Genomic DNA, 24285 nt, shown 5'->3' with positions numbered 1-24285 from the left:
AGAGATGTATCCTTGCTCTGGAGTGTGTTACTGAATATGTTAAAGCTGTAATGAAATGCTTCTTCTAATCATGTGGTTGTTAAATTTTAAAAATATTTTTTAAAAATTTAATGTAATTAGAGAAAGTTCTGGAACTCAGTTCCTTGTTCTTGCTATGCCCACAGCCTAGAATATTCTTTCCCCGTTTTACTTGGGTAGCACTTCTTTCCTCCATGAGGATGCTCTGAGCCCTCCCCCTCCTCCTTAGGTGCCCTGCCTGGTCACTTGTATGTGAGTTCACAAAGCAGACACCAGGACCTTGGTCACTTAGATGCTTGTGGAATGCCCCTGAGGCATGAACTATCACAGTCCTCGTTCTACAGTTGAGAAAGCAAAGGAATGAGGAGGGTGAGCAACTACTCACTGCCCTGTGCTTAGTAACTAGCAGAGCTGGGGCTTTCACTCCAGCCTTGAGGCTGCACTCTGCTGCTTCATGGCACCCACAACACTCCCCTATACTTATAGGGTCTGCCTCTTTCTCGGGATGGTGTGCCTGATGAGAAGTACCACATTTTATCTATTTTTCAGGGATTCCTTCAGGGCCTGGGATTGATGAATAGTATGTGTTAAAGTTTTTCAAATAGGTAGGTGATGTATTCTGTGGGTATTTCTGGGTTATTCTTTCACTGAAGGAAAACAGAAAATAAAACTATATTGAAGTGAAAATAATTTAAGTACTTATGAAAACTGGCACTAAAACTGGGTGTGGTAGTACACGCCTTTAGTCCCAGCACTTGGGAGGCAGAGGCAGGTGGAGCTCTGTGAGACTGAGAGTCTGGTCTACATATCGAGTGCAGACCAGCTGGGGCTACAAGAAGACCCTGACTCAAAAAGACAAAACAAAACAAAAACAAAAACAAGAAAACCAAAATCCTGGCACTAGGAATTCTAAACAAACCTGAACATGGACCATATTACTGAAAGTGACTTGACACATTTCTGGACATTTTAAAGAATGGAAATAGTTACATATCTTTATACATACATGAATTCATATGCCTGTATCTCCATACAGTATGTGTGCATTTACGAATGTTTATCAAACATCTATCTTGAATATAATTTTCCCTAAAGGCAAAGAGAATGATACAGAATATTCTGTATATAGGGACTCAGGAAAGTTTGCTTGATATAAAATTCAAATTTGAAATGACAAGTCAACATTATATTAGTTTATCTGCTCTGAGAACAACACTGTTTACTCTCCTTACCCCAAGACACACTTGAAGACAATTTGGCCTTTAGTTCTCAAAACAGAAATGATAAAAACTCAGATACATCAAACCTAAATGCCCACTATCTAGGTAGAGATTACATTCTAGCTTCCCAAGATAGCAGAAGATAACTCCCTTCAGCACAGGATAAAATGTTTCTGAAGACAGCAAGATGCTCTCCCGCAATGTAGAGTCAGCAGGGTAGCACTTTACCATTAACATGACATCACACTCTTCTCCCTTGCCAACGGTGGAGCTGCTTCTCCACAGTCTACAGGCCATTTATTAACCTGAGAACAGGGAGAGGCATGGGGCTGGCTAAAAGACAGGAGAGAGCCCATGCCTTTGTCAGTGTCAAATGCTATCCAGAATCAAATACTCCACTATAGAGCCTCTGTGATCTCCTGCCCAAGTCAAATTCTACTCACTGAAAGAGCATATTCAAAGCAGAGTTATATGGCATAACTCAATTATTAAAGCACTGAAAACCATCAGCAGCATATAAGTTCTGCATCAACTGGTAGCAATGCATAAGTTCAATGTCAAAAAAGATATTAAAAATCATGAAGAAACATTAAAGACAGCCATCAGATGTAATCATAATATAATAAAATTAATTCTAAATATTACAGTGAGGTACCACCCAATATACCTCCAAACACACTCTTTCACAACGCAAACTCACAAGAAGGTCCCAGGCTCAATATGGAGAACATTTAAGTGCCATCAACACCTTGTCTAATTGAAGAAGGATCCAGGTTTTAGGGTATTACTTACATCTATTGTTTCCTATCTGGATGAACAGCAAACTACATGTCATCTTAAAAATCCAACCACCATGTCACTGATGCAACTAGAGAGGGTCACAGAGAGAGATAGGACAGTCCACTTTTATAACAGAGCAGAGGAACCAAGGGAAGGCAAAACAGAAAGAAATCCAGCAAGGACATTCCTCCCATAAAACATATAACTCACAAATACAAAAACAAGCATTTCTTCAGAGGCTGGAGAGCTGAGGTTGTCTTTGGCACCTTGGACATTAAGTCACTGGTGTTTTCCAAAAGGTTAGGTAAAGTCTTGGTTGGCTGAGCCACCCCTCCCGATAGGCTGATTTAGGAAATGGTATTTACATGCCACACAAGTCACAGGATCCAGGAACAGCCCAGCTAAATCTAATCTTCACTCTGGCGATAAGCAATTTGTCCTTCAAAATCAGAACACGTAGCCTCGGAATCTCCTAAGACTTTAGCATTGTGTTGTTTTGTTCTCCTGTTGGGGCTCTGCACCTTATATCAGTTACACATTCATTTTAGACTTGCCTAGGCGCTATTTGAGGGGCTGGTTAAACCACTCATACCCTGGGACAGAGAAAAACAGCTGCTAAGGGCAAACCTTGACCCCAGGCCAGGATGTCTTCATGGGCTCTGGATGTTTTGTAAGCATGATTTTAAGAATATGCTCTACAGAAAACTATTTGAATTCAGCAGGCATCCTAAAACTGGGGTTAAAAGGGTTTGCCCAGTTTTAGGACTACCTAAGATGTTTATGTGTTAAGTTTGGGTGAAGATACACAATTTCTTTTCTCTTCATTTGTTTCAGAATCTCACAGAGGTAGTAAATTAATAGTTGGAAAATTTTTCAGTCCGTTTTCTCTAATCTTGAAAAATAGCAGCAATAAAGAGAAATAAATGTTACCATATTCCCTGAACATTGCTAAATACCTAACTTTCGACTCTAGCAGCTACTTCCTGTTGCCCTCTTCTTTACGAGATGGTTCACAAACTGTGAATTATTTCCTTACCAATTACCATTTAAAATCTTAAATATTCCAAGTAACTTCCAAAAATGATTCTTCATAGACATGACTCAGGATTTTTAAAAGTTTGAGAATCTCTCACTTAACCTTATCCCCTCAAGAGGCTTTGGAGGCACTCGGAAGGGCCTGCAGGCTCACTCATTCCCAGGTTCATCATGATCTGCTGGCTCTTGGGAGTTGCCTCTTGTTCTGAATGGTCTAAGGGAAAGCTCTCCTCCATTCATCACACCATTGTACTATCAACTCTGAAACTACCTTGGAAGAGGACTTTGGGTGGGTCTTTTAGAAAGAAGCTGCTAGTGAACCAGGAAATGGTATTATTTTGTAACAGCCCCCTGAGCCCTGAGTCTGTTCTCTGGTTCCTTCCACAATGAAGAAGTGTTAACTTTCTAAAACAACCAAACTCCCTAATAGTTACCAGCCTCAAGGATGGAGTCCAGTAAACAACAAACTCTGCCCAGGTGGCAAAAATCTCACAAAAGTTCCCTTAAAGATCAACTATAACATTAACTATAAAGCTGGTAACTGGGGTTTTAACTTCACTGTTAAAACATGGTCAACCAGGTTTGGCACCTAGAGAAGAGAAGAAAAATACAGCTCAAATAGAGGAATTTCTTAATAAAACCAACAACCCTAAATAACCACAGCTTTATGAAAATAGTACAATTGCTCTACTGGCTCCATGGTCATTTTTCTAGTATTTCTCTTGACCATTTTATAGGTTCCAATGCCCCATGTCCATCCAACATCAAATGATGTCCCTATCGGTTATAGTAAGTAGTAGGCAAAATAATTCAGCAAATTAACTACTAGCCCATTTGTTTCTACCAAAGTGCAATTTATAAAAAGAAAATTCTTTTTATGCAAGATGAGGCCAAGTCTGAAAACAAAACATAGCTGGCAAGGTGTTTCAAAACACACACATTTGATGCCCTCATATTTGATTAACAGTTAAGCCTGGTTACAAACAAAACTATGAGTGAATGCTGGAGAGAAGAATATATTCTTTCTACAAAGGATCTGTTCAGACACTGAAACAATAATCTAAGCACTTTTATTCCATCCCAAAGGCATATTGTTATTTAGGAACACAAGGGAATACAATATTGCTCAGCATGTAGCTAAAAAAGAGAAAGGATAAAAGAAAACATGACATCCCAACTTGTCCCTTTAAAGGAAAAATTTTCAATTAGCACCCACTTTAAGGCTCTTAGGCTTCTTTTTATCTTTCTAGAACTTGAACTCTACTCATGAATGTCTTTCATCTCATTTGCTCTATTTAACTGAGCAGTGGAGCTCTTTTCAAATTGTATGTGGTGTCATTATATCTACTCTACTTACTAATAGAGAGTAAGTGTGCTTTTTGGTTTGTTAGAGAATGCTCAGGAATAACCCATCACAAGTAAACACATGCTACTACTAATACTGGGGAAATCAGTTTGCCCGGTTCCCCAAATCTTTCAGGGAGACATGCTGCTCACAGCTCATTCTATCTGAGGTTCCGCAAATTTCAAATTCCTATTGTGTCAAGAAGTGAGTACAAGACAGCTGTTAGGTCTTCTGCTTAGAGCCCTGTGCCTGTGGTCCCACTGCAGGGAGACTCAACCTAAAGGTCACAGAGTACCTAAGCGCAATGGAGTTTCCTTTTGAAGTTTAGAATATCTTAGCCACCCCCAAGGCTTGGGCATTCTGTGTGTTCTGCTTATAGCCGCTGGTCCTTGATGAAGAAGTTCAAGGCCATATTATTATCTTGATTTAGCTAATGATCTGCAGGCCATTTGTTAGAGCATGGTTGCTTTGGGGCCTCCACATTCAAATTGGTGGCAGGATCAGTTTGCTACTTTAAAGCCTGTTGCTTTAGAATCTTATGAGGCCTATTCTCTAGTCTTTCTAAACAGAATTTTATTTGGTTTTGTTTAACAGCAAAAGATCAATGGCAAGGTTCACTGAAGAAAAGTATTTTAAGGAGAGCCTAAAATGCAACAGGACAATTACTTTACAAAGGGTAAGAGACTTTTCAGATGTGAAAAAATAGCTAGAAAATGATACAGGGCTTTAAAATATACTAATTACAATAATGGTCCCAACATTTCTGAGCTCTACTGTTCCCACACTAAGCTGTTCAGAGTATCTCAGTCCATATTCATTCATTTATTTATTTATTTTGGTCTTTTTGAGACAGGATCTCCCCATAGCCTCAGCTAGCCTGGAACTCACTATGTATACCAGGCTGACCTTGAACTCACAGAGATCCACCTGCTTCTGCCTCCAGAGTGCTGGGATCAAAGGCATGCACCACCGCACCTGGCTTATTCCATATTCATAATGGCCTTTTAAAGTAGTTATGACTAACATTCACATTTTAAAGATGGAATAACGATGTTTAGGCAAATCAAGTAGTTTAAACAGGGCCCAAAATGGACCCTGAAATGGTTTGCTGAACTAACAGAGGTAAAATTTTGATGTGCCATTTAAAGTGGCATTGCTAAGGCTAGGACCGATATCTGTACTGGTTTAGCAGAGGGGTGGGATCCCCAGCCAGCTCCTTATAAACCATCATTATGAAGAAGATGGCCTAGAGAAAGAGACAGCTCTCTAAAAAGGGATACCCAGATGATTTTAACTTAATGAAGACAGTGTATCTGCCCTCAGTTGTGGGACAAAGATCAGAGAAAGAAAAGGGTGACAACTTAGTAACACTGCCACTGAGGTACAGCAGTCAAGGATGTAATGGCAAGGCAATACATCTGAGTACTAACAAGTATCACTAGGCTTAACCCCTACACATTTCCATCATTAAGCCCTCTGAGTTGCTGCCTAAGCCCAGAGTGTAGTTAACAGACTTGATATCATCATTATCTGCCTGAAAGACTCCCACCCTTAGCACACATACTGAACGCTGTTGGTGGAAGATCTGTCTAAAGCCTTTGCGCCTATTTGATTTCAAAAAACAATTATAGTAATTAGTCATTTTCAGTTTCCAAAGAGAAATGCTGACCTTAGTGCATTTGGATATAACCTGGCTTTCATAGTTTCTATTCCCACTAAAGAAAAGCAACTGTATTTTCCATGCTGCTAAATTAATAATTTGTCCTACTGACATGTATGCATCCTGGGGGGAAAAAAAAAACACTTAGCAAGTGAATGCTTTACCCCTAGAAGAACTTCTCTTTGGACTAAACATCGAGGACATGTGACAATCATGTTAGAGCAGTCACCCTTCTCCCTTTGGCATTTTAAAATGACTCACCTGAGATACCACAATCACATTAGAAAAATATTTATTGCTCTGCTATGAATTGAGAGCTTTCTTTGCTGGCAGGATTACTGTGATTTTTTTGTTTTTGACAGTTTTTAGAAGGAAGGCAGAGAGCGTAGCTACTCACATTCTCCTTGTCTGGAATCCCTAGAGGAAGAAAAAGAGGAAAAGAGACAAGAGAGGCCATAAATATGTAATCAACATGTGCGATCGAACCAAAATGTCTTGCTGAGTAAAGCCTCATAACTCCTTAGTGTTTTCTGTCTGTGTTTCCATTAAAGCTGATAGAGTACTCCTTAGAAAGCTAGCAATACCAATCAAATATCTGTAACATAAATGAATCAATGAACTGGGAGCAGGGCTATGTGCCCAGGCAACAAAATTCAGGCTTATTTTTATCTCCACCATATGCTTTACTTTCCCAGTGGTAAAAATCTCTCAGTGATTCATTTGCACCATGGAAGCAATGAATCCAACTGACTGGGCGCCAGCACACTCAGAACTGTGGACAGACACATCAACTCTTTAGTTGTGCATACTGCATCTTTACAGTATAAACCACTTCATTCTGCTCCAGTGATCTGAACCCAGGCACGGACAGCATAGAAAACCCACCAGAAAACAACTTCCATTTAGAGCAAAGCAACATCCTGTTGCTTCCAAGTCAGGCCTGAGCATAGCAGACGGTTCAAAGTATGTTTCACTCTTCTTCGCTAAAAAGTTCACTATTCTTCCATGTTCTCATCTGTTCATTCATTTACAACATTTCCTGAACACCCACCATAGGCAGGTCCTGTTCCTTTTCACTTGACAGACATGGTAAGGGCCACTCAGAAGAATCATAGTGTCAGTAGAGTTTAATGAGCTCAGGACAGTGGGCACCAGTGGTGTCATAGTGAAGACAGAAGTACAGGTGGGTTTTGTGGGTGGCTTGTATCTTGCTTCAAACCACTAGCTCTGTATGAGGTGGTTTGTATTGCAAAAACATAGCATACCGGAATTCTAAGTGATAGATAAAGCAGCCTATGGATGAATCCAGTTGATCAGGAGAAAGCACCAGGACACAGCTAAAACTCCATTGGAATAGTTTATTAGCAAAGGAACACATGGGACACACTCCCTTCTGGGCAGGGAAAATGTCTGGCCCAGTTATAAGCTAGGGCCTTTTTAAGGGGGAGGCTTCTGGGGGGTGCAGAAGGCAGGAAGATATATTTTATTTTTAAAGTTGGGCAAGGGGAAGCAGGAGAGCGGGACTGTTAAAACCTGCCCTCTTTAGAGATCAAAGGGGAAGCCTGCTGTGTTGGCCAAACAGCGGAGAAAAGTCTGCTTCTCTTGGCTTCAAAGACCAGGGTGCTTATCAGCTCGGTTCCCTTTTCTCAGGAGCTTGAGAAGTCCTTGAGACCCTGTTGGTGAGGGGTGGGGCTATCTGAACCTTAACACTAAGTATGCAGCTCATTCTGCATTCTGCGTTTCCACAAGGGGCCACACAATTGCATTACTGGCCTTGAGAGACTGGAATGATCATCCTAATCATAGCAGGATCACAGGGAGCAAGGCTCAAAGTGGAAGAGATCATTTGGAAATTTGACCTAGTTAGAGCTTTGTTACTTTAACTGGGATAGTCTCAGGACACACATGCTCAGATAGGAAGCAGGGGATTGATGGACATGTCTGCCATAACATCCCAGACATGTCAAAAGGAGCAGAATAAGCTCATGCCAGCACTCTGAAAATCACTCTGAACCCAGCCAGCCAGCAGTCCAGCCAGCACCCACCTGGGAGGACTGCCCTGGACTGCATGAGGACATCCAGGGGACAGTACACTAACTCTCTAGGATGCTCACTAAATGAAAGACACAGTTGCACAGATCTCTACACATGGCAGGCTGGGAATTAGGGTGCCTGTAGGGAGCTAACTACGGAAAGGTGATTTTTCAGAGATGCATGTCTTCACAGTTGGGCTAAGGTGTTAAGAGTCTTGGAATTTCATCTTCCATGTAAGGCAATGATTAAAAGGTTTTGAAGAACAGAGTGATAATATCAGGGAAAAAAGAGGGAAAGAGATGGCTTAAAATTAAAAGACAATTTAATGGCGTTGTATACTTGTAATCCTAGTATGCAGGAGGCTGAGGCAGGAGGATCGTGAGTTTTGAGGCCAATCTCAAAAAGGTGGTGGGAGACTGGGGAAATGGCTCAGTAGATAAAGGTACTCACTGCCAAGCTTGTAACAGAAGCTATTGGGTCTGTTGGTGACAGATTACTGGTAACTATGGGGTAGTTCATTCAGAAAGTACGGAACGAAAGTCAGACTGTGGGATTAGTGAGTGGCTAGGTGAGGACATAAGGCTAATATTATATGCATGCTTATGTACCTGGCCTCCTTTAAAACACTGTTTTGATTCACTTAATCCGCACAACAACCCTAGGCAGAAATAGAGTCACAAAGCATCCTTGCCTAAGGTCACACAACTAGGAGTCAGCATAGTTGAGCTTTCAGCTCAGGCATTCCTCGTGAACCAGTTATTCCTAGCTTAACTAGGAGAGGAAAAAATATCAAGAATGTAGAGGAAAGGAAAGAAAGAGCTGGCCTCCCTCTCTCCGTTCCCACTTTGGGAAAGTGGAAGGGGAGAAAGAGCAGAGGCTATACAGGCAGTGTGACACCCACACTGTGGGAAAGATGCTGATCAGGCAGGAAGTTGGGTCCCTGAGAGACTAACAAGCTGGAAGTGAGAGTGGCATTCAAGGAGCAAAGAAGGTGGATGTGCTGCCTGCCACATCTTCATGTCTGCTGATCAAATTGCACAATTTCAAATACTCCATGCTTGGTACTTTGTTTTATACACACACACACACACACACACACACACACCTAAGGTTCCTAAGGAGACTCGCAGGTGCCCAGAACAACTCCCAGCAATGAAAATGGAGCTAAACAGGGGCATCCAACATGCATGAACACCCACATCTGAGGGGACATAGAACTTCCTGTTTTCTACAGACATCCCCTTCAAAAAAGTGCCACAGAATGAAATTTCCTCCTTTAACCTTTTTTTAATGTCATCTAAGGGTGGATTCTTATTCAAGCCTGGTTTTTACTGTTGTTGTTGACAATGATGTACACTGAGTGTGTACACATTTGTGAGTTGAGTACTAAGGTTAACCTGCCCATCGCCTTCCATGGTCACCTAGTGTGTGGTGGAACACCTAGCACCTAACAAAGGCCTGAGACTGGAAGGGACCATGACCTTAAAGAACAAATGATGACTCTTTCTTTTCTCCTTGGTCAACAGAGGTAAGTCAGCAGGAGGTGAAGCTCCAGAATATCTACACGTGACTGACATAAACACAGCTCAGGAATCCCATTTTTAAAAGGGCACAAAAACAACCTGGCAGCATTCCAAGCACATGGAGGTCCCAGACGGCACCAGAACCAGCTACCCTCTACTAGCTAAGACTCCATACAACACTGCATGGACCACCTTTTCAACATCCCAAGTGTGAGTCTCCAATCTGTTTGCCCACAAAAGCATCTGCAGGCTTTCTCTGTCAAACTGATGTACGACATTTTTTGTCACATGAAAACACATCACAGAACAAATTTGCACATACAGAATGTTCACATTTCACTTACTGTCATTGTTAGAGCCCGTTTCCATAACACCATAAGGAGGAGCCAGAAGTCCTGCCATATACTGTCGGTATTTCTGCAAGAAAAGATTGTAAACTCAGCATACAGCTATTTACTCATCTAGAGCATTCAGTTATTTACATGTTAAAAAAGCAGAAACACTGGGTGTTAGGGAGCCTCTGAGATTCATATTTATAGAGTCACAAAGCATGTTCTCTTGGGTCCTGGGTTTAAACTAAAAATGTGGGATTCGGGATAGGGCTTTCTGGGTGAGACTGATGTGCCCCCTGCCCAGGGCATGGCTCCACCCAGCCACTTCATTTACACTTAATGCATTCATGAAGAGAGAATGAGGCTGATTCTTACCTCTCTCCACTTCTGCACCTCTCCCTATCCCACATACATAGGCTGGCTTTTTGTCCAGAGAGCCGGCACTTAGTCTTTACAGATGCAGATACCAGTAACTGTGTCACCTGCTTTAAAGGTGAATGCCACTGAATCAGTCTCTTTCAGAGCCAAAAGAAATGCAGCAGCTCTTGAAATTGTCTTTTTGAAAGAAGCTGATTCGTTTCCATTTACCTACTTCCTTTTACACGGTACACCTGCCTGCTAGGTGACCCCCAAAGTACTTTTGGTATGTTGTCAAATAACATTCTTTGGCTTAATTTAGATGCTCCTGAATTGTCTTCCCCTGGCTTTTGGTCCAGGCATGCTCTGAAACTTGGAGCTTGGCAATATATATTATTAGCCCCAGGAGTCTGTGCTGTGTGGAAGGGATAAGAGTTGGGGAATATGAGCTAGAGAGGTGGGGCATTTACAAAGAATGGAATGTGAGTGCTTATTGATTGTGTGATATCATGTATATTTATGGTTTATAATTATGGTGACATGTTAAGTGTTAAACAGCATCAAAAGAATCAGCATCCTGCACTGTGGTTGCACAAACACCAGCAGAAAAGAATCATCTGTAGCAATGGGCAGCTGGTGGCATGTGGTATTCTGTCAACCATCTGGCCCATTTGAATGATTTGAATGGTGTCACATTGATACTTTCTCAAAAGAGACTTCTACTCAAGATATGACTAGCTTTTTTCCTTATTTTTTCCTTCCAGTTAGAAGGCAACTATACTAGCACGTGCATGCAAATAATACGATGGTAATTCTTCCCTGTCTCTGAGCTAATCACAAACAATCCCACAGGGCCAGCAGGTCACCCTGAATTACTGCCATTCCCCCATTCCCTTTGATACCTTCCCAATTCTTATTCTCCTCTTTCTTATACTATCATCTACCCCCACCCCCCCGGTTTTTTTTGTTTTTTTGTTTTTTTTCATGGGAAGGCATTCTGGGCATCCAGTTGATTTGTTCTAAATGAAATAGGCTTGGAGAAGGCGTAAGAGGACCCGTTACATTCCAAGTTTGGTGACTGCCCTGCAACCTTTTTGAGTTTCCTCTCTAGTGGTTTATAATTTTCTAATAGTCTCCTGAAAGAAATGATTCCTGTTAAGGGGCCATTTCATTTTGCTTAGAGATATTCTCCTGAGTCAGACAATGGTCTCAGGCATCCCACTGCCAACTCCCCTAGACTCAGGAAGTACCATCATGACTTCCTTCAAGCCAGAGCACCTGGTCTGCTGCTTTGAGAACAGAAACCAGAGCAGCCTCTGGGAAGGGCTGGGTGGGCTGGACTTGGAGATGTGTGCTTGCAGCTTCTATTGTGTGAGTGAGGCATCCCCAGGTACTGGGAACACCAGAGAGAATAAGCAGACATAGACCTTGCTTTCATGAAGCACAATGACCTGGGCTTACTATAGTAACTATAGTGACTTCCTCCTATCCATGGGGGAATTTATCCCCAAAATTTTAAACCATGGACAGTACTGACCTCTATCTGTCTCTCTCTTTACCTATCCACACATAACTATGATAAAGTTTAATTTAAAGTTAGGTAAAGTAGAAGATTAATGACAATAAACTGATAATAAAATAGGACAGCTTTTGCCAAAATATTGCAACAAAGGTTGGGTGATTATGGTCTTGTCTCTTTCTCTCCTTCAAAATATGTTATTGTACTCTAGCTAATTTGGACCATAGTAGATGGTATCTAACCCACTGGGAGTAAAATCACAAATAAGCAGCAACCATTGTACAAACTTAATGCTTAACTGCTGATTTCCTAAATTTTATAGAAGATTTCAAACATCCACAAAAATAGACAGTAAATTAATCAATAAATATTTCAGTAGGAATTTATAAAAAATAACGGCTCTTTTAAAACAAAAATCACAGTATTGCTAAAGCTTTAAAAGATCCATAATGTCCAGTGGATGTAGAATTTCTAGTTTGTTTCATAATTGTCATTACGGAATTGAATTTTAAAAGTATTTAATTAAACAACACTGGATGATGAGTTTCATTCTTAACAAAAAGATGTTGAAATCACAGTGGCATGCCATTTTTCAGTTTGCTACCATACTGTTGATGGGAGTGGAGAAAACAGTCCTCGCCTGTGTTACTCACAGGAGTGTGAAATGACACAACCCCGGTGCAGGGCAGGGTAGAAGTATCAGTCAAAATTTACCATGCATATCTCCTTTGAGTTCAGGGTACCATCCTGAAGTACTTGAAAATACGTGTAAATACATGTACTTGTTTGAAATAGCAAAACAAACAGGAAATAACCCAAATATTAATAAGTAGAAGACACTAGGTCACTTCCTGATAAGTAAATCATAATGAGATTTCTTCATATATATGGTGTTGGAGTAGTGTGCAGCCATGAAAAAAGAATAAATAAGTCACAACTGTGTGGATCTGGAGAGGTCGTTACAAAATATAATTTTTAAACAAAGCAATTTCTGTTAAACTACTTAACATGTGGCTCTAACAAAGTAATCTTTGGAGATGGCATAGTGGGTAAAGCACTTGCTCCACAAACACGAGGATCTGAGTTCAGATCCCTAGCACCCATATAAAAAGTTGAGCATGACTGTGACAGCCTATAACCCTGGGAGGCCAAGGGAGGCAGATCTCAGGGCCTTCCTGACCAACCAGGGTAGCCAAAACTATGAGCTCCAGGTTCAGTGGGTGACTGTCTTTAAAAATGAGGTGGAGGGTCAATGAGATGGCTCAGCGCTTGCTGGACAAGCCTGACCACCTGGGTTTGATTCCTGGAACCCATATAAAGATGGAAGGAGAGAACCAACTCCACTAAAGTTGTCCTCTGAGCTCCATAATTGTGCTGGGGCTCATGCAGGCAACTTTCCCTCAAGTATCAGACAGACAGACAGACACACACGCACACATACACAAAATGATGATGATGATGATGATGATGATAATAATAATAATAATAATATAAAATAAGGTGGATAAGTGATTGAGGAAGACATTCTGACACCAACCTCTGACCTGCACATGTGTCTGCATAGGTAAGCACACTTGCATGCACAGGCATGTACACACACACACACACACCCCACAGCAACCTAGTGTGATGTGCATACTGTTTTGTGGTAATACTAGAACAGATGCTTGTGTATAAATATTTACAAAGATTTGCAAATGCAGAGACCATCTCTGTACTTAAGAGAGCAACAACAGTGCTTCTGGAAGAGATGTGTGTGGCTGAGGGTACATCGAGAAAGACATACGTTTCACTGTCCATACTTTGGAACTTTTGACTCTTGTGGCATGTGCCACTGTTGCTTCTGGGGCTCCAGAACAATTTATGTTCCTGCTGGTTTACATGTGTCAGTGAATTTCTGTGTTATCATTTGAAGAAAGTTTTCACTAGGAAAACAACAATCAAACAAACAAAACGAAAAACCATATAATCAAAACAAAACAAAAAAAACATTTTAAAGGAAGGAATTATAAAAAATAAAAAATTCATATATAAATACAGTGGCCTCTCATCCCAACTGATCTCAGGCCTTGAATGACTTCCAGCCTCAGAGTGAAGAAACTTCCAGATTCCTTCCTGCTTCTAGTCAGTCATCTCAGCTATTCAAGTTTCATTGGTTGTTCAAATATTCTAAAGTACATACATCATAGAGGAAAGGCAAGTTGTTCCCTCTGCATTCTGTTCCAATTCCTGATCCTGACCCATAGAATTCTGTGGGCATAAGAACACAGCTCTTGGTAGATGCCACTAGGTTTGGCACAGATGTTTACATGGTGAGAGAAACCTAGATCCAAATCTGGTATCTGAAAGTGAAGCTGTATTGTAACAAAGCCTAAAACACATGACTTTAATTTGAGGATGGAAGGGGGAAGTCAGCCTGCAGGGGCTAGAGGGCTGTGGACAATGAGTTAAAGAAGAAGACCATGGAGGGCATTGATCCTTGTTGGGTAGGGGTGGAAAGGGTTAGTAAAACTGATGTCCATGTAATGCAAAACCCAGAAAATGTAACTAATGAATTGATGGTCTGGCTAAGATGTCCAGGAGGAATGTCAAGTGTCAACTGTTTTCTTCCAGCTGTGTATTTTTAAGGTCCAGATACAGATGAGCTGACAAAGAAGTCATTTAGTTTGCAGTAAGAACATAGAGTACATACAAATTAGGATCCAGGGTTTATAAAGTTTGAAAATAAGATCACTTCTTGTTGGGGGACCCTGCTGCTAAGGTTGTAGTCCTCCATGTCTGGATAGCTCTAAGGGGCTCAGCGCTATATGGAAGGATCCCCTTTCTCAGCGGGGGCCTCCTATTCTCTGCCTGACTTACCTGAAAAGTGCCACCAAGCATGGATGCCTGATCTTATTTGGAACATGACCTTTGGCATAGTTACCTGCAATAAAACTACTCCCAGGTTTTTTCCATATGATAATTAGGCATTGCCCTATAGTCAGATGATAGGATCCCTCTACCACATGTAAATAAAGCATACTATGAGCACCTGTCAGCTGAGGTTTTGGCTGCTGCCTCCACACTATATTTTCCCTAACCCCCACTGAATAAATGGAGGTGTATCACTAAATCTGCCTCCCTGGAAGGGCTTTCTTTCATTGTGCTCACTGGCCGTGCTGACCCTGCTCGTCGCTTCTGCTCCCTTTGTCCTCATGGACCGGTGGCCAATGACCCACGAGGGGAGGAAGAGACCCCACAACTTCTCACCTCCAGTCTCTCAGAAAGAAATTTCTAAAGTAGATAGGGGTGGACTAGAGGGCCCTGTCAGGAAAAAAAGAGCCTGGGAATGAAGGAGTCAAGGGTGTGACTATAATAAAACTTCAGAAAGATTTAAGATGGTGCTTCATAGATGCTGTATCCCAGCCACCTCTGAGAGGGTTCAAAGCAGAGGAAGGCTCATGCAAAGTTACATAGGGTATGTACTTTGTCTAATAAAGTGGATTACAAGCTGATACATAAGAAACTCCCCAAGATTTTAAACAAATGACACCCTCATGAACTCAAAGATACAGGCAGTATACAGTAAAAGGGTCTATGGGCATGAAAGAGGCTGAGGCAATGACTGTTTAATACACACTACTCTTTATGAAAAAGGAAGATGACACAGAACTAAAGCCCAGAAATGGCCACAGAAACAACACCCTGGGAGCCGAACTGGACCTCAGTCAAAGAACTGGAGTCATTTCCAGAGCTGAACTTCAGAACTGCAATGGACTGTCCTCATCCCAGTCCCTCAGTTTTGAAGAAGAATGTCTGTTGTGGTTTCCGGTCCTCCATAACCTTGTTTGTCAGGTGTCAGGGAGGAAACACCTAACTTAGCTCTTTCATTCATATGTCAAATGAAGCCAAACACCAGGGGCTGTCCCAGAGAAATAGAATCCAAGTGCCTGGTTCATATCTAGATCTGATTTAGACAATGGGATCCTGAACATCTCCAGATGACACCAAAATAGCAAAATACTTTGGCTAGCTCAAGAAAAGGTAGTATATTTTGTATGTAGAAGTGGTATGTATTAGTGTAGCAATGGACTGAAGCATATTTCCTAAAGATGAGCACAGCACTCCACCTCATCTTCCATGCTCTCCTGACCCTCTCTCATCAAAAGGACATGGACTGCCAACAGAGCCAACAGAGTGCAGCTGAAGTAACACTGTGTGACCCTCCCTGGCTAGATCGCATGCCCATGGTCTCAGAATACCCTTCTCTTAAAATGTTCTCTCTTAGGGCACACTACAGGGAGTGTGAAGTCATCCCTCTGCATCATTGTAGAATTCTTGACTCAGAGAACCTACATGTGGTTCTCAAGGGTAGTTGTTTTATAGCATTAGATTTAGTGTGGTTTGTTAGGCAACAATAACAAAAAAAAATAGAAAAGAAAAAAATCCACAAAATCCCCAGTATCCTATCAGAGATTAAAAGCATGATACTATAGTTCTGGCTTCTACAATGAGTAGGCCATGCTGGAAGGTTACTACAAACTAGGCTGAGCCACCTTTCATGAGATTATTGTAGGTATGGGTCATTCAAGCAGTATACAAATATTGCTGTGTTTATAGATTATAAGGCAAGTAACTTAGAAGTTACTGGATAGGAAAAGGGCATGGGATGGGCATTCTGGGTTTGTCCATGACTAATGCTAAACTAATGCCTGGAATAGATGAGGTACAAGAAAACTGTGGAGACCTAAGCCCAGAGTGTTTCTGGCTGGGGGAACATGGGCCATCCATCTGGCAGGCACTAGACTGGTGGGATCAGTGTTTAGGGACATTGATCATCAGTCACAGAATGCATGTGGCACTGGGAACAACAGACAATGACAGCAGCAGTGGGATGACAGAGTGACATGTAAAGAAGAGTAATCACTTCAACTATAAAGTCCTCCAGAGGCATTAGAATCGAGGATTCAGACACTGGGTTACCCTATAACAGGACTTATGGGTATCCCAATGATTAAGAGGGAAGAGTGAGATGACTATAATGACAAGCCTACATGGTGCATGTTTTTATAGAAGTTTAAAAGCCACTCCCATTTTCCAAAAAATAAAACAGAACTCGAAGGCATTTTCAAGGTCATGCATAATGAAATTCCCACAAGTAAGTGAACCTGAGCCAGCAAAAACCTGAGGGCACCTGTCTTTCAGAGGTGACCCAGCAGGTCATCATGTCTGTCACTCACTGTCTTTTCATGCCCCCCAACCCAGAAACCTCAGCTGCTGAGGTATGTGGTGGCCTGACTGAACCCTTTGTCCATGTCTTCCTTGGAGCTGTGGCGAACCTTTCCCTGCAGTGGGGCTCAGACACACTATGACACCACAGTAGCCTATATGGCCTCACTCAGGCACTTTCCAAGAGATCACAAGCACTAGGGAAAGAGCTCTGCCTTTAACTCAAGTACTGAAGTGACAGGGACTCAGCAGAGACAAACCAGGAGGGGAGAAGGAAGTGCTGAGCTCTGGCATTACTCTACTCCCTCAAAATATGGCCTTTTATGTGACACTTGTGACAGCTTAGGCTTTTCTATTCTAGAAGCACTGGTTCGTGTCCAGAAAATCTTTCAAAAGGCCCTATGTGGAGTGGGAATGGCAATACAGCAGACCTAACACTGTCTGGATTAGCTCTGTTGGTGAGACCCACTGTACCAGTGTGGCTCTTTCTGATGAGGCCACTCTGCCAGATGCTAACAGGACCAGGGGATGCCCTGACTCTAGATCTTCACTTCCCAGCCCAGAGGCCTCCAGGTCTCTGAGGCAGCCAGGAAAGAAATTATTCGAATGATAAGAAAACCAAAAGAGCCATCAAGGGTTTTGGGAGAACTTGGAAGACTTAGACCATCAGAAGGGTCATAATCTACAAGACCACTGCACACAAGTCTTTCAGCTTGAGTCTCATCAGTAAAATGCATGCTCTGAGTTGGAGCCAAGGTATCTGAAGATTGTTCTACATTGCTGGGGAGTTCTTAGAGAGTCTTCAGGCAAAATATACCATGCAATGGCCTTCAAGCCCTATAGAAGCTACATATCTTTACTCTCATTGTAAATTGCTCTTGTTATAAATGACAGTTCTACGTGCAATTTTATTTGAAAAGAAGTACCTTTGGCTCTGTTCTAGTTTGCTCTCTGTCATTGTGATAAAACACTGACCAAAAGCAATTTGGGGAGGAACGGGTTTATTTCACCTTTCAGTTCACAGTTCATTACTGAGGGGGGCCAAGGCAGGAGCTCAGGGCAAAAACCTGGAGACAGGAACTGAAGTGTAGAACACAGAGGAACACTGCTCTGGCTTGTTCACCCTGGTTCCTACTCGGCCTGCTTTCTTATATAACCCAGAACCACCTGCCCGGGGTGGCACCACCCTCAGTGGGCTGGACCCTTCCACATCACTCAACAATCAAGAAAATACCTCAACAGGCCAATCTGATAGAGGAAAGGGCCCATCTGTAGTTCCTTCTTCCCAGGTGTGTCAACTTGACAACTGAAGCCATCCAGCACAGGCTTTTAACAAATGAGTTTGCAAATGACCCATTAAATAATCTCTGAACTCTCAACTAGACCGATACCACTCCAAGATCTCTGTGAAGCTATCAACAAAACCCAAATTAGAATTGCTAAGATAGTGCTCATGGCTCTGTTCTCTGTTAAGAAGACTTGTATGGCTGCAGATTGCCCAGGGGATGGTGTTCCACAACTGAAAATTTTTTCAATGAAATTGGTACTAAATGGGGCCCAGGCAGAAGAGTTGTGAGTTGGAGGCCAGGTTGGGTGACATAGGCAGTCTCTGTCTCAGTAAAACAAGGGAAAGGGATGAAGCTCAGTGGATGCAGCATGCTTGAGGCCCTGGATCTGATTCCCCGAACTACAGGGGGTGGGAATGGTACCAAGACTGACTGAGATATTAAACCCCACAGAGCAACACTGACCTTCTGTGGAGGAGTGAGGCTCCCCAGTGCGGCACCCAGCAAGGCAGCAGGGATGCATGGGAGAAGGATAAACAGGGGGTTCTTCCTGCAGTTGAAATTTTATTCCATGTCAAGGAGTTGAAAGGATTACTTTTATACTTTTATATTATGGAGTAGAAAGATAAATTTGCATAAATTTTAAAGATTAAAGCACACGGCTTCAAAGAAATTCTGAACTGGCTGCTGGCTACTTCTAGCTACAAAGGGTCCAGACCCCAGGCATTATGTATTGATTTTCTATGTCAGGAACTTCAGTGGAAAAAAACCAAGGATCTCTGATGTTGTGGAAAGCAAGAAGGCACTGGACTCACACAAGCCTGCAGCCTTAATTCTCAGTCTGCTGCATGCTACCTGTGTGAACTCGAAGATGCCTCAATCTTTGAGGAAACTTGGGATAACACATAACTTTCAGACCTTTCTGAGGAAAAGAAATGAAATTTATAAAAGTGCCCAGCAGATATTAGGCACTGAGTAAGTGACTGCTGATAACAACAACAGTAATAATAATGATACTGATAATAACAATAAACCAAGGTTTAATCAAGCTAACTACAGTATATGTGACGTTTCCCAACTGAGTGGTTTCAACTTTGAAAAAGGTCATTTTCTACACCACAACGCCACATTACTGAGGGCACAACAGGTGCACCATATAAAAAACCCACAACATTCCTATTGATTTGTTTGCTAAATGGGGCTGTGGAAAAATAAGAACTTAAATCATAGCGTTAAAAAAAAGATCATACACATGTTCTAAAATGTTTCTAATTTACAATCATCTTAAGCACATAACTTAGATCATAGACTTTTAGAAAAACTCCTTAAGTCTAGGTGTGATGATGCAAATCTGTAATGCCAGCACTTGGGAGATGGATGCAAAAGGGTCATGAGCTTAAGCTATCCTTGGCTGCACAGCAATTTTGAGGCCAGCCTGGGCCAAACGAGGGCCTGTCTCAAAAGAAAACACGAAATCCCCACAAAAATCCATAATGTTTTACTTATTTTGTATCCACATAGCACACCAGCTTAGGGAAGAGGCAGCAAGCTCCAGAGTGACAGAGAAAGGGAGAGCACAAGAGAGGAAGTCCAGAAATGTGAATGTTTGTGCAGCTGTCCAGTCATCAGAAGTACCTACTATTAAGATGTTCCTTTATGGAAAAAATAATCTGAATTGTGTGTATGTGTGTGAAAGAGAGAATGTATGCATGCAAGTTTGTGTGTGTGTGTGTGTGTGTGTGTGTGTGTGAGAGAGAGAGAGAGAGAGAGAGAGAGAGAGATTTTACTGAACTTGGAGCTAGGTAAGCCCCAGTGATCCTGTCTCTATCCCCCACAGCACTGGAATTACAAGCATACACAGCACACCAAGATTTTTATGTGAGTGCTAGGATCCTAACTCAGGTCCTTGAGTAGCAAGCACTCATCAACTGAGCCATCTCTCCAGCCCCTAATCTGAGTTTTTAAAGCAAAGAACAGAGAGGAGAAAGAAGGGAGTAAAAGTGGGGGGCATGGGTACAAAAGGAGAGGATTCCTCAGGCCCGCAAGACAGACGGCTGTCACCAAATCCACTTGTAGGTGTGTGCTACTGACTATACTGACATTTCTATGAAGAGACAAAAGACAACAGCCTCAGAAGGTTAGAAACCAATCCAGTCCATCTCTCATTGGCTAACTGGCTGCATCAAGACCACTGAGGAACTCTGATAGGAGCTGACAGAGCAGCCTCCATTGACACGGGTGGTGGGCTAAATCCAGCTTGGCTCCACAGCTCAGTCTGTAAAGGGCTGTTGCTGTCCAGAACAGCAGCACCTTTCCTAATGTGCACAAAGGCTCCTGTGGCCCAAGTGTAATCCAGGATTTGGGTGATGTTTGCTGGGGAAGGAAATGTAATAGTCTGGCCAGTCTCTGAGAGATGAGTTAGAGTTTGCAAAGCAAGGGACTCTGCATGAAGAGAAGCTGACAGCTTGAACCGCAGCTGAGCCCTCTACAAGAGAGGACATGGGCTTGGTTTAGCAGAGCAGAACTCACCACACTGGGGGCATGGTTTTCCTAGCATTCTGTGAAGCCTTTTCTGAGTATTCTCCAATCTGCTTTCTAGAGTCAGGAAAGCCTGTTAGGCTGCCAGCAGGAGCCTCCTGCGGGAAGGCAGGGCATCATGAGCCTGCTACAGAAACCTGAGCTTTGACTATTGCCTTCCCAGGAGCTAAAACTCCTGGACTGAGGTGACCAATACTAAGAAAGCATTAATAAAAGAAGTCCCAAGGATGACTGACAGGCATTGCTGTGAACACCTGATCAAGAAGGAGAATGGGGGCATGTGTTCAGAATATACACAGCATAATGAGAGCACTGTGGGCAGGGTCCAGGTTTAGGAAGGAAGGTAGGGGGCAATCCTGGAGCTGTGGGGACATGCCTGATCCTAATGTCCCATTGTTTACATTTTACTAGGTTTTCCCAACATACTGAAGCTGGGTTCATGAAAGGTAAAGTTGAGGGACGAGTTGTCTCTGCCTCATCTGAAGCACCATGATTACCCAGTAGGGAAACAGTTGAACGGAAGAATGGTGAGGTTCCTCTATTTCTGTTTCTTGCAAGAGTTCTTTCATATGCTCTGTATGACGTGAAAATGGACATGGTAATCACTCTAAAACCTTAGAGGCCTAGAACATTAGTAAACACTTTAATAGTAGAAAAGAAGGCAGAAAGCAAAGCAGTTTACTAGAAATGTGCAGCAGAATTGTTCCGTTTTCCAGTTTAAAGCCACACACATCATGGCTGGTCTGAAATAGTTTTGTATGGCAAATTATTCTGTTTTCTCATTTCTGGATCTATAAAATCAGCATCATAGAGCACAAAGAACTTTCATTACCACTTCTCCAGTGATATTTAGCTACATCTTTTGGCCCTACTATGGATATTTCTAAAGGGAGGCATGATTCTACTTGCGAATTCCTGCCCGGTTTTAATTTATGGCCAGCCTGTCTAGAGCGGTACCCTGGAGTACAACTGTCTCACAAAGGCTTTGCTGGACAAAGGCCTCCAAGCTGAGTCCCTTAAGAAGCAGAAAGCTACAAGTGTGAAGTTACTGTTAAGTCAATACACTTGAAATACAGATGGTACCCAAGATGCTGAGCAGCCTGGGCAGACCCCACCCCAACCCAAGTACTATCAACTGAAAGAATTATAACCCATGAAGACTCGTGACTGAGTCTCACTCCAACAAGCATGGTCACATTAACCTTGAAGGAACAGATATTAAATACATATTCCTCTGTCAATGCTTGCGGGTTGATGCTTGCTTACCCACAACAAGTGGGAGGCCTGGTGGGATAGTCTCAAGGCTCTCATGGTCTCATGAAGTCAGTCACTCACACAGGATCACATAAACAGCTACAGCTGTGCTAGGAAGGAAACAGGGAACACTGAAACCAGGGCTGGGCAGCTGGTGAGGGCTGGGCGGCAATCTTGACACAGAGATCAGGAAAATGGCCCTGAATCTGAGTTGAGCCTCAAGAAACAAGAAGCAGAGAGGCAGAAAGTACGGAGGCCAGGATGGTAGAAAGTGAGGATGAGGAGAAGGAGAAGAAGATAGCAGTGAGACCTCAGCATACAGGGCCTCCAGGTTACAGTCCGGATTTGAGCCCTGTCCTAGTGTATGAGAAGCCTTTCAGATGAAGTGACAAGATGGATGGGTGCTTTTATAAGAGCATTCTGAAGCTGTGAGGAGAATAGTTTTGATGAGAATACAAGGAAGGCCTTAGGTGCTGAGCTGGCTTAGATGTGGCATGACAGAAGGATCAAGAAAATGGGCAGGAAGGAAAGAGAAAGGAGCACAGCATGGGGGTAGGGGGAGGAAAGTGAGGCAGCCTCTATCTGCTTCCCGTGGACCAGGCCAAGGCTCAGAATTCTTGTTGATGTGCAACATCACTGTATCTTTAAGCTGACTGAAGGTTAGGGGTGAGGCTTTAGGGGGTCCTGCGAATGAGTAACTTAAATTAGCACTCAGTATATTCTAGAAATTAATTAACCATGGACTTCTCTTAGTGAAACTCAAACTGAGAGCAAGATGCACACACAGTAGGTCAATGCTACTTAATTGAAAGCCATCAAACAATTTACTCTGGCGCTGTTACTGCATCACAAACCCTCTGGTCACAGTAGGTCTGAACCTGCTGCAGTCTAACATACAAGTACAGCTGTGAACAGTGGAAAAATTAGTAATTATCTCCTTGGTTATAAGAAACAGTTGACTGACTTTTTATTTAACCATGTAGATCTTCAAAAGGTGATGGATCTTACATATGGTTATTCTAAATTAGAGTTACTACATGAAGCCCAGTTCTTATAAAATTAACAGTAATATTAGTTACACAAACCATGGAAACATGGACATTCAAAAATGTGTTTTGTGTATTTATAATACAGAATCCTGATATATAAACCATATGAAAACCAGAATTGGAAAGACTGTGTTACAGAAAGTCATAGCCCATGACTGTCCTCCCTAGAAACTAAACTACCCTTATTTGGATTTGCTTTCTTGCAGTACAATGCACTGCTCCAAAGGCAAATGGCAGGAAGGGGGCTGAGTAGAGATTGGCTGCAGGAGCAGGAAGACCTCACTGACTCATATAGACACCTGAACTCCTCCTTAGGTTCTGACTCAGTCCCTCAAAACCTTTTACCAATGGGACACAGGTACTGTGTATTTCTCAGGTATTTTCTGACTAAATTTCTCTAGAAGCACTCATAATTAACTCACCCTTCCTCCTTAACTCCTATCCTAACTCCCAGTGGGCACGTGGCATCCCTTCAGTACTGTTTCACCATATTTACATGCACTCTAAACCTTAGACAAGGATAGTAACGGATCTGTTCTGTCCCCTCAACAGTCTAGAATGCACTTCTTAGCCCCTTTCATTCTTCACTTTTAAATATTTTCCACTACGATGCATTTGAAACTGCAGTAGCTTTTCTGCCAGATGTGTTCACTCACCTTCATTATTTATCTTATTTCTCTTCCAAGTTCTAATGAACTATCTTGAGACAGCCTTAACAATGTAAAGCAGTATCTATCTATCTATCTATCTATCTATCTATCTATCTATCTATCTGTCTGTCTGTCTGTCTGTCTGTCTATCATCTATCTATCCACCCACCTATCTGCTTACCTACCTCCCTACCTACCTATTACATGTTTCTAGGGAATAAGATGGTTTGGTGAAACTTCTTTGTATTGTAGGCTATAGAAATGCTTGAATCCTTTGAGTAAATCCCGGTTTCTGTCCTCTTTCTACTCCAGGTCATCTGGACTCTGTTATATCTGCACAGTGTGTTAGTACTAGCCTCCTCCAGTATGTATTGTGTAATGTCCCTCTAAATCATCAATAGCAGATTAGGCCTCACTTCTCCCAGCATGAACACTAAGAGGACTCAATAATAAAAGAGATGCTGTAGCCATCTGGAA

At 42.2% G+C, this 24285-nt stretch overlaps 1 protein-coding gene across 5 annotated transcripts in view; it reads right to left on the bottom strand.

Moving 5' to 3' along the window:
- The window catches only part of Rapgef4 (Rap guanine nucleotide exchange factor 4), a 362806-nt gene that overhangs the window by 144777 nt on the left and 193744 nt on the right, over window positions 1-24285 (bottom strand). For all 5 annotated transcript variants that reach the window (XM_008855271.1, XM_008855272.1, XM_017794906.2 and 2 more), the window contains 2 exons: window positions 9960-10032; window positions 6456-6475 (listed from right to left, as the gene is read on the bottom strand). In XM_008855271.1, the coding sequence (XP_008853493.1) occupies window positions 6456-6475; window positions 9960-10032 (93 nt within the window). The remainder of the gene's footprint in view (window positions 1-6455; window positions 6476-9959; window positions 10033-24285) is intronic.

Source organism: Nannospalax galili, unplaced genomic scaffold, assembly GCF_000622305.1.
Source record: "Nannospalax galili isolate Female #2095 unplaced genomic scaffold, S.galili_v1.0 scaffold346, whole genome shotgun sequence".
In the NCBI taxonomy this organism is placed as follows: domain Eukaryota; kingdom Metazoa; phylum Chordata; class Mammalia; order Rodentia; family Spalacidae; genus Nannospalax; species Nannospalax galili.
This window is presented reverse-complemented; position numbering and strand designations above follow the sequence as displayed.